Source organism: Plectrocnemia conspersa, unplaced genomic scaffold (assembly GCF_051122295.1).
Source record: "Plectrocnemia conspersa isolate PC_06_02 unplaced genomic scaffold, ASM5112229v1 ptg000003l, whole genome shotgun sequence".
NCBI lineage: Eukaryota > Metazoa > Arthropoda > Insecta > Trichoptera > Polycentropodidae > Plectrocnemia > Plectrocnemia conspersa.
The window spans coordinates 1,971,265-1,987,500 of record NW_028277167.1 but is presented as its reverse complement, the minus strand read 5'-3'; the positions used below and the strand labels follow the sequence as shown (position 1 = coordinate 1,987,500).

Sequence of the window (16,236 nt, the reverse complement as noted above, 5' to 3'; positions counted from 1 at the left end):
GCTGCAAAATTATTACTGGACCATAATTTTGCCCTCTAATCGTAAATTATTAATATTGCATATTGCACGCGACAAAAAAACACAAAAAATGTATGAATCTGTAACGCATATTGTTTGAGATCAGTTTTGATTAAGAATAAAAAAAACGTCATCGGAATTTTACATTGGGCCTCCGAGCGCAATGGATTTATTAAACCAGTTTTTTAAAGTCTCCTAAACTATTAATTGAGTCACTTGGAGATAGTGTGATCGAAAAGTATTATGATATATGTGTATTTAGTGTTATAAATTGGCTTATCTTGTGAAGATTTTAGGAGGGTTTGAAGTTATCATCGATTCTTCCAAACTTCATGGCTTAAACTTTATCGCGAAAGGTTTCGAGAAGTAAACTCTCAGTAGCTCAAGCTTTTAGTGTTATTAATAACTTGATTGATACAATATAAAATGATTGTTATCGCTACAAGCTAGCTGCAACTCGGCTGAATATATTATCAGTGTCTTGACGGACCACATGGTACGGAATACTTTATGATAATGTCTGTGAGAAAAATAGAGACTTCACTATTTATGATAATAAAAACTAGGAGACGTTATTTCATATTCAAACTATGTAGACTAAATCGAGGATTATCAGTGAGTAATCTTCGATTAATCCTACATATAAATATACATCCAACGGTTTGTGTAATAAATTTAATGTCGGATTCAGCAATTGAACCACTTTTCTATTCACGATTAAAGGAATTTACTTATGCTTTTAAATCATAAAAAAAATTGTTTCTAAAAAAGTCACCACCTTGCTGTTATTGTCGTTTCATTGAAGAAGGTGGACAACAAAATCGTTCATAGCGGGGGCTATGGATATAAATATGAAAATGCGGGTAACCAAGAATTCTTTTGAGACGTTCTTAGAGACTTTTTCTTCTGAAATTCTCTTCAGAGTTTAACCACTTCATGTTTTTGAACGAGATAAACTCGCACGCGGCACATGTGCCGATTTGCACCAACCCGAGTAACGCTCGCGCGTTTCAGTTTGTCTGTGTTACATACAATTAACAAACGAAAAACAATTACAATTAACAAAAAAATAATTTGTTGCTTTTTTGTATTAGATTAATTTTTAAAAAACCACCGCTTCTCTCTTCGCATATTCTGTTCCGGAATCTAGAGTGAGCCCGCTACAAAAACAAACTTTGTTTTAACAAAAAAAAAACTCTGACTAAGGACAGGACAGTAAGATTTAATTAAACATATTAAATGTATATGATTTTTTCATCACAAGACACATCAGAATATTTGATAATTTATTATAAGTCGAACAAAAATATTATTTAATATTCAATCTCATATAATTCTTTTTTGAGAATTAGTATTTTTGGGTCTTCCTGTACTGTATAAAATTTTAGTGTTCAGACACGTCTGTGACAAAGCAAACACTTAAATGGCACCTGGTGGCCAATTTATAACATTATATACACTTTCGATTATGCAACACAAAATTTAGTTCACTGCATATAAATAACAGCAAGTGATCTTATTGACCATTATTAAATAATATAATTTATATATAATATAAGTGCACAAAAATTTTATATCAGTATTTTTGAGATTAGTGGGACTTTTACAGTCAAAAGAATTTATTTCGATATGTATAAAGTAAAAATAAAGGTGTCAGTATTGTGTCACACTGGTTTCTAGTTCTTCATCTGTTAGCTGAATTGGATCTTGAGTCTGTCAGTTCAAAAACAGTTAGTGATGTTTAAAGTGTCATATTATCTATACTGGTCTTTTGAAGTAGCTTAGAAATATCGGAAAGATGGCTCTTTTAATCTCCGTCTTCTGCCTCCAAATAAAAGCGTGACGTCCACGGTGGAAAATTGTAGACGACCGTCTAATAATTACAAAGGATATGTATAATAATACATATTCGATGCCAGGGCATGCGTATTTTTTCTAAAAGTGCGTTTTTAAAAACGGTATAATTTTTTTAATTGTTGTGGTGGCTAATGATAATTAAAAGTATACGTGAATATTGTGCAAAATTTTAAGGGGTTCCAAAATTCTTGTTAAACTAAAACTTTGTTCATTATTAAATGTTCACTGTATTAAAATTATTACCTAATGTAAAACACTAGTACTATTTTTAATGTTAAAGGAATTAGATAAAATTAGTTAGTAAAAAATATTATTATTTCTACAGCTCCAAAACAAAAATAAACCTTAAGCACCCTTTGCTTAGTCGTTACACACGGTTTTGGAAATGCTGGTTTATAAAATCGTGCAATTTATAAAACAAATATACATCACGATATTGATAACAAAATTAAGGTGATATATTTACACAAGTAATATTATTTATTGGATTTTGAAAACGGAAGTGCGTGAAAGATATTGTAAAATATTGAGAAGCTGTGTTATTGACGATGATGAATAAATCTCGACAACATTAATTATCTATTTTGATGTTAATTTTTTTTAGCTAAAAGGAAATTAATTATGCGCGTTATAGTTTTTGATTACATCCTGGATCTGTCTTTATGGGAAAATTTATTATGGTGATCTATTTAAACGATCGTATTTGTGGAATATATAATAGATACACATTTTAATAGAATTTTTAATATTTATAGTTCAAAAATATAAAACAATTAAATTAAATTAATATTTATTATTTTTAGAATATTATAAAAGAGTATATTACTTAAATATTTTCATATAAAAAAAAAGTAAAACATACACATTCTATTTTATTTTATTTTAATTTTAGTTTCTGCAAGTTTATTTTTTCTGTAAAATTTGTCTGCATCAATGTAGAAGTTAAATATTTTTTTTGACTTTTATTATTATTATTATTTTTCATTAGGTATATCTACAAATATTTACTTTAATAATTAGATATAATAACAGCAATTAACGTGAAAGTCTATGAAATAAATTTATTATTAAAATTAATAAATAAATTGCTATTTTTTATATTATTTAATTATCTGAATCTCAATGGTATTATGGGGTATTATTTTTGAATATACAGCAATTACATTTTAATTGCTTACCAAGTCTCAAAATTCTTGGAGATTTAAAACGACTGCTTTGCTAGACCAGATCTGGCGTTCGAAGTAGAAGCGGCTGTTTTTATTTTGACTTAAAAAGTGTCGCCTGTGTCGATTCAGTGTAAGTTACGCTAGATTTGAGTTCAGGGCTGAATTATTATTTTTTTCCAATTCAAAAGCGAAGTGAAAAGACTCTGGCTTATATGTGATATCAACGTTCTTATTTTTTTCTCGACTCCAAATCAAATCTGGATGATTTGGGGCTGAACTAAATTCTCTATTTGTATTTTCTAAATGATTTATCAGACCTTATAGCTGTTTTGAAAATATGCACTTATTATGGGCTACATTCTTTTTTTTTAGATAATTTATAATTCTTTGTATAACAAACTAAGAATTAATGTGTTTTTAATTAAATTTTTATAGCTCATAATAAAAACTTTGTTTTCGTATTTGAATTAGATTTAAAGCTTTAAAATTTATAATTATTTATTAGTTGTAGATGGCCTATTTATATGTATTTATTCAGGTTTATTATGGCCAAAACTTGGCGGCACTCTGGTAACACTGGCGTGACGGATTGTCTCGATTAGTAACTTTAATTCAATTTTAAATTACCATGTAAACTTTATTAATTCTCAATAATAAAAAAAAACACTACTACAGAGTATTAATTTGTGTCTTATTGCCACCCGTCACATCCAATCGCCAAACAGTATATTATTATTTATTTATTATTAACGGTGCAGAATCATCAATTTTACACATTTCATTATTTTGTTTTGTAATGTAACAAAAGCTTGTTATAATGCAAACATTTTAGAATCATCAATAAATATTCTTGAACATCTTTTGGTATACGTGCTTTAAAATTCTGCGACGAAGGCGATGCAGTTCAAACCACCTACCATGACTAATAATTCTAATCTGAAATCAATCTATACTTCTTGATATGACGTAGCTAATCTGCATACTTAGATCATAAATGGCGTCTAATTTCTTGACACGCCCTTTTTTGTATTGGCATTAGAAAATGTATTGCCAAAAATAACTTTATTGTTAGAAATCGAAAGTGGGCATACTTCTAATACTTCTCAAAGTTTATATTTGTAGCATAGACAATTTAAGAATAATTTTATTAGTTATGTGTAAAAATTAAATATATGGAAGTGTTTTTAAAAGGTTATCATTCGCCAATTACAAAATCTACTGTATTCAAATTGCTCTCATTTTGTCTTTTAAATATGAACCACTTTCAATGTTTGTTTCGTTAATCAATTAAGAGCAAACCGTTGACATTTTCGGGTCGCCCTTGGCTTCAAAATGTCGCACGGGTTTGGAACCGCTGGTTTATACGCGTGTGCGAAATATAAAACGATTCACTCACGCACGTGGTGGCGTAATACTTGACAATGATGGCAAGGTCATCGCTTTGCGCAAAAAAATTGCTTATGATATTACGACGATAGGTTTTGTTGTAATCTATGATATTGATATTAAGTTAAAGGATGTAATATTTAGAGGAAATTAATTATGCGTGTAATAGTTTAAGATTACATTCTGGATATGTTCCTATTAAAAAAAAATTATTGTGATCTATTTAAACTATTGTATTATGATTTAATATATATATTTTTAAAACATATTAAAATATGGTTTAACATAATTTTATTATACAGAGATTTTTCCTATTTTCTTGTAGCGCTGTTTTAAGAACCACATCTTTTTTTAAAATGACAATGTCATTTCCTCGCGCTTTAGAGTTTTTTGTATAAATTAAAAACGAATAGTAAAATAACAGAAACTGCTTGTAAACTTAAGAACCTTTTAAGCGTGGTTACTGATTAGAAACGTATAATATAATGGTTGTTTAAAAAAAATCGTGCTGGAACGAGTGCCTTGAAAATGAAGAAAGTTTTAGGTGTCCATTTTCAAACGACCAACTAAAGGTCTAATTAAATCACACATAACAATTCTACAGCTTGATTTTAGTAACCCAATAGTTTTGAACCACTTAAAACAGTTGAAAAAACATAAATAGGTACCGCACGAAAAGCAAAAAAATCGCCAATACGCAATAAAAATAAACAATTTTTTGATTTATTGGATATAAATTTCGCGTTTGTTTTTTATAAATTTTTTAAAACAACACACCCACATTGTCTACAAAACATTTGAATATTAACGGCTGATAATATCCTAATCCTATAAAGGTTTCACGCAGACGTTTACTTTTTGTATATTTTATGCGATGTGACGAGTGAAACTATTAAGCAATATGATATTTCAAGTTGAAAATGTAATGTTTAAATCGAAGATTTAGATAAAATGTAGATAATACCACAATTTAACGAAGGTTTTGTTGTATTTTATTTAGTAGAAAAAATCTGTAATGTTTCCGCATTACATAAAATGTTTTAAAAATATTATATTTAATAAATAAATTCCTTTTTAAAAGCGGTGATTGCGCTAGAAGGGAAATTTTTGCGTCATGTCGCTAGCCCATTGCCATTAAAATTTATTTGTAGTGAACAACAGAGATATTTTTATTGAAAAAATAATCGGAATACTGGAATGTAAGTGTTCAATAAGGATGTAAAGACCGGTCGTTTTTTTCACGGTAATATTTCTTAACCTTTATCAATATTTTTTTATAGTGCTACAATTTATTTCAATTAATTATTAAAATATTTAGCATTAACCTACATTTCTTTGACATTATAAAATCTATCGAATCAATTGCTCAGTTTTTATTATTCTGTAATCCATTTCTAAAATAGTCACGCTTAATACCGCAATAGAAACTCATTGACACGTCATTGCAATGTAACATATACCGAAAATTCTGATCCACCTTTCGTAATTCAGAAATGCACTTTGTCACCTCGAATTATCATTCTGGTGGTCATCTCTACTAAAATCCAGTCCATGTTCATCAGGTAGTTTAAGTTGAACGCCTGAGAAAGGTTTAATTGCACAAGTATGATAATGGCCCAGTTTTAAACTGTTGCCAAAGCACAGACAATCGTTATGTTTACATACCAATCGATTAGATCCTCTGGGTTCTACAACCTTGGAAGAAATGTTTATAACGACCAAGTTCGAACAGTGTCATCTTTCGAAATGTAGATTTATATTCTAGCGTCGAATGTATCGGATTGCTTTGCTACATGCGTTTTATTTACAACACGTATGTCTGATTTTGAAGAAATCCTAACCTTGGAGTACAGACTAAATTTAGATTAATTAAAATATTATTATTGTTATTTTAATAATTTATTTAGATAATATAGCTAATTATTTATACACTCAACAAATATACACATGAGAATTAGTTATAATTAATATTAATAAAAAAATCCTAAGAATCCACATTTAAACATAAAAAATATTTAGAATAAAATTAAAATTTAATTAAATATATACTATCTACGACTTCAATATAAAAAGGGTACAAACTACTTACTTTTTATTTATTTATAATTTACTATTATATATTTTATTGATTAAAATATCAATTAAAACATAATTTTGCGTCACTTATCTTATAGATAGATAGTGTCGTTTTCGTTAAATAATTCAGACCCCTAATACAAGTCTCTTTTTCTCAACTTTTTACTATTTTTTATTTTAGGTGTAGGTATAATAGTAATAATCTTTAAAGTATCAGGTATTTTTTTTCGGAAGGTGCTTTATTTACTAAATAATGTAATTTAGTTCCTAGTATTTCCCACGTTTTTTTAATTATATTTTTATCCGTTCTGGTTAATTTATTCCATTATTGCTAATTTATTGAATTTACAGTCTCTTCTATACTCTTAATATATTGTATTTGTAGTATATATTTATTTTTTCTGCTATCATATGATGATCTTCATATTTATTATGTCGTTTCTCTGTACTATCAAACTATTTATTGAGCTATTGTTGCAATATTCGCCATTATGATGAACATATTTTTTATCTAGTCAACTATTGACATTGTCTATAAACAATGTTAATTCTGTGTCAATTTTTTTTGTATCTATTATCTTAAAACAACACCCATGCATATGTGTTTTGTTTCAATTATTACTGAATCGAACTTGATATTTGTGGTTCGATTGGTCATAAATTGGTCTAATGCGAAATACTTGCAAATCGTATCTGGATCGGACACTTGATTCCGCCTAATAAATTACGATTCATAGGAACGATTCGAAGGCGGATTCTCCTTTTGGAGATGTCGGAGCAGATTGCACAGATGCAGTTAATGCACTCACCTGTGGGTAGTTGGATTTTTATAGCCGTAGCCGTTTCTCGGGGGCAAGTGATATTTAAAACACAATCCAACAACGACCAGTTAGGTATATTCCTGCCGGGAAACGATAGCTCGGTAAAGGCCAAGGTCCGGGATTCTGTACTCTCGTTTATCTCATTTAAGGTTGTTAAAGTTTGCTGCGGAATAAGTATTTTCCAATAATAACAAACACGAAGGTCGATATTCTTATCGAAGCATATTATTATTTCTATCTATATTTAATCATTTAATGAAACAGAGAAACGTATCGGAAAGGATCATACTAAGAGAAAGAATACTTTTCGCAAACAAGCTTTTAAGATCATAAATTATTATAACAGTGTTTATATCAAATAATGCATTGACAAAATGTATTCTCTGCAATACTTTTGATCGAATAAACTTGTGTGCCGTCTATCGTCGTCGTATAAATTAAATTAAATCAAGCAAAACTAAAATAAAAATAGGCATGTATTACATTTTTTGAAGCCATTTTTATGATAAAATTTTACAGTATTTTATTTCATTAATTACTCAAAGATACTTCTATCAATATATTACGATAAAAATATTAAATAATTCCGAACCATTTTACCTGGAATTGTCAAATTTATAAAATTCGTCGATGTATTTGGAAACAATTTTTTGACCAGTTAGTACCAGCCGCTGAAAATCTAGACGTCTAAATTGTTATCTATGGTTCTCAATCTAAAAACAATTGTTTTTAAATTTACGTAAATATTTACGTAAATATTTTACGTAAAATTATATTACTGTTCTTAATTCAACTCAATACTTACACAATATATTTTAAGAGCATTAAATTTTGAAACATGAAGTTGATATTGATGAATCAATTGTCATATATTTATTATTTTGTGACCTATTATAGATCTATAACGTTGCGAGGATTAATTACGCTGAATATTTTATTTTAATCAAGAGTAGTCCTTCAGTTGTACGATAAATTTTTCATGCTGAAGGATATCATATATAAAGGTTGATCCAACTTTAGTTTCCGAACTTTTTAAAAAAAACATACAAATTTAAAGATTTCTTTGGATTTTTTTTATTATTTGAACATTTTATGTATTTCATTAATTATGAAAAATAAGATGGCCGCCTCTGGACTTTTTACAGAAGCTGATTCTTTTAATGTATTAATATTGGCGGCCAGTTGCCATCCCTTGAATTTGGCCAAAAATACATGTCATTTAATGAAATACTATGAATCAGAACGTAATCGAAATATTAAAAAAAATAGCACTGACTGGCCAACTTTTGACCCTCCCCCCCTTAAAAAAGCTTAAATAACGTTCCTGATTCTAAGCAAAAAATCCTCAAAAAAATTTAAAAAAATCTATCCTCAAAATATGTAATTTTAATGAAATTATATCGGAATACATTTTCACCGGTAGATATATATTTTCCCAGTGAAAATATAATTTATTTGGTAGGTTCTAATAAAATGATATGATTTTAATTTTTCATACGTAGGTAGTAATATATAAATTTACGTACTTATCATTATTTATTCACATGCGACGTATAAATGCTACAGTGAATGTGTATTTTTCAGTGAAGTTATATTTTCACGAGTGAAGTTCAAATACATTCTAATACACCAGTAGAATATAATATATATTTTTAGTAGCGAAAATATAATTTAACTGCTAAGTGAATTTTATTCGACAGTTGCGAAACCTCCATTTTTTGTTCAAACCCAAACCTAACCTAATGAAAACTAATTATAGTTTTAGAATTTTTATTAGATCAAGAACGCTTGGTAACGAGCGTTCTTGATCTAATAAAAACTTATTGCTCTTGATTTTTATTGATCTAATAATTTATTGCTTTTGACTTCTGAGAAGGGATAATTGTTTTTTGCGCTCTCATATAGATCAAAATTCGGTTTATATGTTCCTCATTTATTTTAAAATATTATTTTAAAAGACCGCATGATTTTATTGGTTTTGCCGTGGATTCTAAACAGGGAACCTCTCGAATTTAGACAGAAAATTGCATGTCATTTAATGAAATGCTATGAATCTCAATATGAGCGCTTGAATCTTGTCTAACACAAACAATAAAAAAACAAGGGCGAAGCCCCGGCGGTAGACCCTCTCTGTGTTGCGCGATTCCTACTCTTGTTATTGAAAGAGACTGAGTTACAACTCTTGCAACTGTGACTGGAATAGTCTGGCTGGATGTTACAGAAATAAGATTTAAGAACTTTGAATTGCCTATTGAATTTTAAATTTTTTAATCATTTGATTTATTTTCTATGTGTCACACAATCTAGTTGTCATCTGAAGCGATGTTTTGATATTTTAATTACTATTCCCATATAGTAGTTTCTTATATTATGTAAAAAAAAACTAGTGGTGTTTATAAACGTAATAATATTTAGTGTTTCGTGTTTTATGTAATAAAAAAAACAAGAAATTCCGTACGATTAAAAATATATTGATAACCATTGGTGTTGTATGAATTACAATAGTGAACAATTAACTAAATACTATTTACAATGATAGAGTGAAGCATTTGTTTTTTGCCATTGCATTCTTGGGTGGTCTATTTCTAGGTAATGGTCCCAACATTTGGAACAGGTACAGGGTATACCCTAAATAAATGATATAAAAATAATTGATTAGAAGCCTAATTGTTGTGATTAAATAAATTGGACCACAGTGGATTCAATAAAAAAAAATATTGGACTTCAAAGGGTTAAATAATCTTCCTTGCATTCAAGTACTTCTTAAAATACTTTGCACTGGATTCAATAAGAATGAAGTTTCTTTCCAGTAAATGTTAAATGTATACATAATAAAAAAATCTTCTTTCTGTTCCCTGTTTTGCAAAAATCATCGTTTTATTGGCTTGGATAAAATGCAAAGTTTCTTGTGCCTTGATCATGTTGCAGTCGATTTGCACAAAATTCTTTAAAAAGCAACAATTTTTTTATCTAAAACGGCGTTTTAGTGGCTTGGACAAAAGGAATGTCAAGGCAAGAGTAGCTAATTAAAATTTTGGCGAGTAACGTAAAAACGGGATGTATTATGTACAATTATGCAATTTTTTTTATGAATTTCCAAAAATATTTTATAATTATTAATTGTATCAAACATTATAACCTAACAATAGACAAATACATAGTTTAGAAGCTGTGATTTAGAGACAGTGCACGTAATTTACGCTGTTTAGTGTACCATTAATTTCCGCTCGGACAAGAACGTGCGCCCAACTATCGATTTATTGTCCAAGATTGAAAATCTCTGGTTCTGGCATTTGACATCGCCGTTCCGGGAGTATCTGACCTTCGGCTTGTGGTCATTGGCATCTCTGGAGAACCGGAATCATTGTTTCGCATCCAAACTGAAGCAAATCGGGCACGGTACATCCCATAAGGGAATCTCATTCGAGGTCTTTAAAAGGTCATCTTCGATCGACTATTACTTCCAATCAAAGGGATGAAACATTGTATACAATTTTGTATTATTAAACGAATAACATACTATATAATATAGACCCCAGATCTCCTTCACGAACTTGCTCCGCCTCTTATAATAACCCATCAATCATCCGAATCCACTGAGGACCACTGGCTCTTTACGCCTTGAAATGTGAGAAATTTATGATAACATATCGTATATAAAATGCTTCTTTTAATATAAATGGTGAATTTATATTTCACTGCGCGATTTATTTTATTTTTGATAAGAATTTCTATCTGAATTTATGTATTTTATTAAAATACATATAAATATATTGTATTTTTTTGAAATACTAAGTAACGTATTTTTTCGTCGATTTGTGGTATCTATTATACTAGAAATGTTAGTAAATTGATCAATAGTATTGTCATTGTTGATTCTGCTTTAATACATAAGAAGTGATCGTGATACATTGGAGCATTAGCAGATTAAGATCTGCGCCTATTAAAAGGTGAATATTAGGCAAAACTGGCACGCATTGGGCAATATGTCGAATTCGCGCAAACTTTAGGAAGTTGGAACGTTCGTGATAAATTTGAAGAAAAACGAGATCAACGATTTTAATCTGGATCCTGCGTGCTCGGCCTTTGTGCCATAATTAAAAAGGTCTCTGAAGGTTCTTGGAACGGTTGACATTTAACACCGAAATTTCAAGAATCCCTCTCGATATTAATCTCGGTGAGAATAATTAAACGCAATACGCTATATTTTTATTTTAAGCGCATGTTTGTATGTTTTGACATTTTGACAATTGGTATTCTGACCGTGCGTGAATTACGTGCAAAGGTTTTGACCGAACATTTAGTCCGAACGTATATTTTTATACAGAAGTGGCAAACGTTCGGACAAAACGCTCGTCGAATCTGATTTACATTCGTGTGATGACATTTGAAGCTCACCTAGGTCCTCAGCTGTGCGTACAGTCAACCAAATTGAATTTAAATTCAATATGCATAAGTATCTCAATAGTCAATAATTTTACTTTAAAATTCATAAAAATAAATACTGTAATAAACATTGAATAAGGTTTTTAATTTTTAAATCAGTACGTCATATACATCAAACTTTCAATACTAAATACCGGTATTGATTCAATAATATTATGATCTAACAGTGTGTATAATTATTAGTATTTTTGATATTTTTTTAACTATTTTCTTGAGAACTCCTTTCTCATCCACCGTATTCATTAGACATTGCTCCAAACGACTTTCATCTATTCAGATTATATTTTATAATTTTTTGTGTGCTACTATAATTATGATTTTTTGTGTATTGAAATAATATAATGTGTTATTTTCGATCACGTGACGCATTGGATGAGCAATAAATAAATATAAAGACAACGTTGCCCATTTTTACAGATTTAAAATATATTACTCGTCGTTATACCTACGAACGAGTATGTTAAAATTTGTATTACACTAAATCAAGAAGTCTGCTTCCACCCAGAATCATCGACATTGACCAGATAATCAAAGATTGGAAAAAAGCTTAAAATTGTTTTATTTATTCAAGGTTTTGTATGCCAAAACACTATATTGAATCACTTTCTTCGAACAATTCAATCAGGAAAACTATTTCCACCACTTCGCTTGCGACTTGCATCAAGCAGAGAGCCACGCTGAATAGATCAAGAAAAGCAGCAGCTTCACTCGCATCGGCAATTTGGTCAAATCAAAGCAGTCACACGAATTCCAAGAGTTCAACCTGATTTTCGAAACGATGATAAGCCATAAGAAATTCCGCATAATAATTTTGCATTTATCAAATTTGAAATAAAATAAATAAGCAATATTTTTAAAACGTAGATGTATTTTAGAGATTCTATTTTGTTTATAAATTCATACAAAAAAAGTTTTTAATGGTTTGGAATTGTATATTTTGCAACCTTTTTTACTGAATTATTTTATTGAAATTTTTAATATAATTTAAAATCCATTTTTTCAGTAATAAAAATATAAATCAGTACTGTTTTAGATTTTAGAGCAGTGAACATCATGATATATATTCAATCCACTTTTTATCCAAAACGTTAACCGTGATTTTATTTTGAATTTTTATTTTTTAAATGTAATTAATAGTATTATAAAATATGTATTTTTTTATATGTAAATTTATATATATTTTATGTATGTAATTTGTATCACTATTTACCAAAAATATTTTATTAATTTTTGAAATGTTTTTAATTGCATTTTTTAAATAATATATCATGCGTGTAAAAGTGTTTATGCTCTCTTCTAAACTTTCCAAACTATGCATATACGCTGCAGTTTCGAAATAATAACCGTTATTGCAGCGCAGGTAGAAACAAAAACAACACACAATCGTATTTTCGTGCGACGTATACGACTTTATGTATGTGTGTAAAAATTGGATAGAGTGACGTTCACTGTTTTAGAGGCTTTAAAATATGTACATATATAGAATACAACAACTAGCACACTGTTTTATGATGAATTTAAAGGACTACTAAAACGAAATGACGTATAGATATATTTCTACAATCATTTAAAAAAACAGGTTTTGTCAAATTAAAACGCAGTTTTATCAAAAAAAAATATTAGATAAGCATTTTTAAAGCACAGTTATTTTTAATTGATTATTTGATTTTATTCAGATACAGTTCATAAATGCATTTTGTTGTATAATCTAATGATACTACTTTAAAACGTACAAAACTAGACAACCCATCTGTTTATTTTAGCATTATTCTTATCTAGTAATATATATATATAATGTATTAAAATGCCTAAAGCTTACTTTATATAAACTTAATTTAGGTAAATAATGAGTTGAAAGTTGCACTAACAAAAAGTAAGATTTTGAGCGCAAAGTGCGAAATTATGCGCGCATATCTTAAAATAGCTGCCAGTAAGCCTAGATTTTACAGTCAGTGCACAATGGCATGGTTAAAAGCATGATCATAATTTCTACCCTGTGATTGGTTGTTCACCCTGAGTGATGTACTACTATGTGTAAGTACACAGAGCAGTGTTTGTGTAGATTATTATCTTATCAACCTTTTCACTATTGCTTATTATGATCCCTGCTATGTTTTTTTAATTTTTTCAGGTATTTTATGTATTACTTATCGACTACTTCTGGTTCATCATATCGGTGTAAAAAATCATAGAGGTTTTAGTAGAACAAATAAGCATTGATAATGTTAATATGTATTTGAAGTATTCAGGTTGCGTCCACTCGCTCTCGTATCGAAAATCGCGTCCCCCATTGATGTGGTTGCTGCAATGGTAGGTGGTAGACCAATTAGTTACCAGATCCAAACAATCCTCGTACAGTATATAAGGAGCCTTGCGCCCGACTACAGTATTAATCGTCTCTAAACGATCAAACAACACACACCCTCAAACAATGGCATTCAAGGTACGCTCTCAAGCCTACATTCCCTTGCTTGATCTTCCCACACAATCCAACCAGTTAACCATTATTCAAATTATTTCAGTCGCTCCTCCTCGCTTTGGCCTGCATTGCTTGCGCAAAAGCTGGAGTAGTCCCAGTGGTCAACGCTGTCGACGCAGATTACGATCCACATCCTCAATACAGCTACGGATATGACGTTCAAGACCAACTGACTGGAGACTCCAAGAACCACCAAGAAACCAGAGACGGAGATGTGGTTAGAGGACAATACTCTCTCTTAGAAGCTGATGGAACTAGGAGAATCGTAGACTATACAGCCGATCCAATCAACGGATTCAACGCCATAGTGAGGAAAGAAGCTTTGGTAGCGCCAGCTGTAGTGGCTCCAGCAGCTCCAATTGTAGCAGCAGCTCCAGTGTATGATACAGTCAGTAATGAACTGCCTACGGTCATCGACGCCAGATCAGCTCCTGTTGTAGCCAGCAGATCCTTTGCACCAGCACCATATTTTGCTCCAGCTCCTCAGTTTGCTGCTTATTCAGCTGCCAGACCGATAGCCTATAACGCTGCTCCTGTAGCGTATACTAATGGAGCTCCTGTAGCGTACACCAATGGAGCTCCTGTAGCATACACCAACGGAGCTCCCTTCGCATACTCAGCTGCTTCTCCATTCGGATACTCTCCATACGCTGGATACTCCCATGTGCCTAGATTCTCTCCTTATTCAGCATTCTATTAAATTTTTAATTTAAAAATGCCCAGCGTTGCCATTCACAAAATAGTCAATTAATTGGAACACAAATATGAGATTTTAAGATCGAGTCGATTTTGCATATATGTAACTATCTATTTTATATTTTCGTGTAATAAAGATATTATACATTTAAATAATTGTTTATTTTTTAGCATTACATGTCACAAAATTAATCTACAAGGTATAAACATATTTTCTTAAGAAACAGATATTTTAAAGAAAATATATTAAATTTCTCGCAACATGTTCACATACATCTCTAAGTGGAAAATCAGAACAATATTTTAAGACAAGAAAAATAAATTGTTAGACGTATGCTTTGGTTGATTTATGTTTAAACATTAATGAAGACAACTACCGAGTAAATGATAACAACCAGCAAGATATTGTGTAAATAATAATAATTATTTTGTATCGAAATACTGCGGGATTTTGATTATGTGCTACACATTGATTGTATTTTTCAGTAAAATTATTTTTAACTAGTAGAAATATTTTATAATATTTTAATTAACACAAAACTGTTAAGTTTTGTGTTAATTAAAAGTTTTAAAAGTAATTTGAATCCATGATTTAAAAAACAAGGTTTTTAACTACGCGGTGATTTTAAAACTTATCCATAATGTATAATGTGTTTATAAATTACAATGAATATGCATTTTTCAGTGAAAATATATTTTCGTTAGTAAAAATATAGGTATTTATTTATAATTTCGGTGCCACGCTCAGTTTATGGTTATGAACTATTCGCTGTCACATTTCTGGTTTGGTCCTAACGGCTACGAAAGCGACCAATAAAATTTTGCTACATAAATACGGTTTAAAATTTAAACTTGTAAGGTGTGAGCGGGCCTTGGTCAGAACATTTAAACAATTTATATAAATATCTCTCTCTTTAAATAGATTCATCGCAGAGTTATTCATGGGATATTCACTGTTCCGATCAACGCTCACTTGCTGCCGCACGTTCGCACCTAACCTATGAACATTTTAAAGCGTAGTTATTTAGCAAAATGTAAGCTGCTTTCGTAGCCGTTATGGCCAAACCAGCAATTTTATGCAACGGAGGAGTATAACCATTGGTTTTTGAGCGTGGCGCTGAGATTCTAAGCAAGTATTAAAATATAATTAAACTAGGCCAGTAAAAATGTAGCAAAATTTTGATTTATATTTCACTGGCTAATATCAGTGAAACTGTTTTGTTACATATACGTTACAGAAGTAGAGAATAAAATGATGCTCATTATAGGAGATTAATCTAAGTAAATTTTT

The 16,236-nt window shown here is 30.0% G+C and overlaps 1 protein-coding gene across 1 annotated transcript; it reads left to right on the top strand.

Moving 5' to 3' along the window:
* Positions 1-14,019: 14,019 nt before the first annotated feature.
* LOC148236331 (uncharacterized) lies at positions 14,020-15,098 on the top strand. The gene is made up of 2 exons (XM_088183242.1): positions 14,020-14,213; positions 14,293-15,098. Exons 1-2 carry the CDS (start codon positions 14,202-14,204, stop codon positions 14,947-14,949), a joined length of 669 nt encoding a protein of 222 aa, XP_088039368.1. The 5' UTR covers positions 14,020-14,201; the 3' UTR covers positions 14,950-15,098.
* The last annotated feature ends 1,138 nt before the right edge of the window (positions 15,099-16,236 follow it).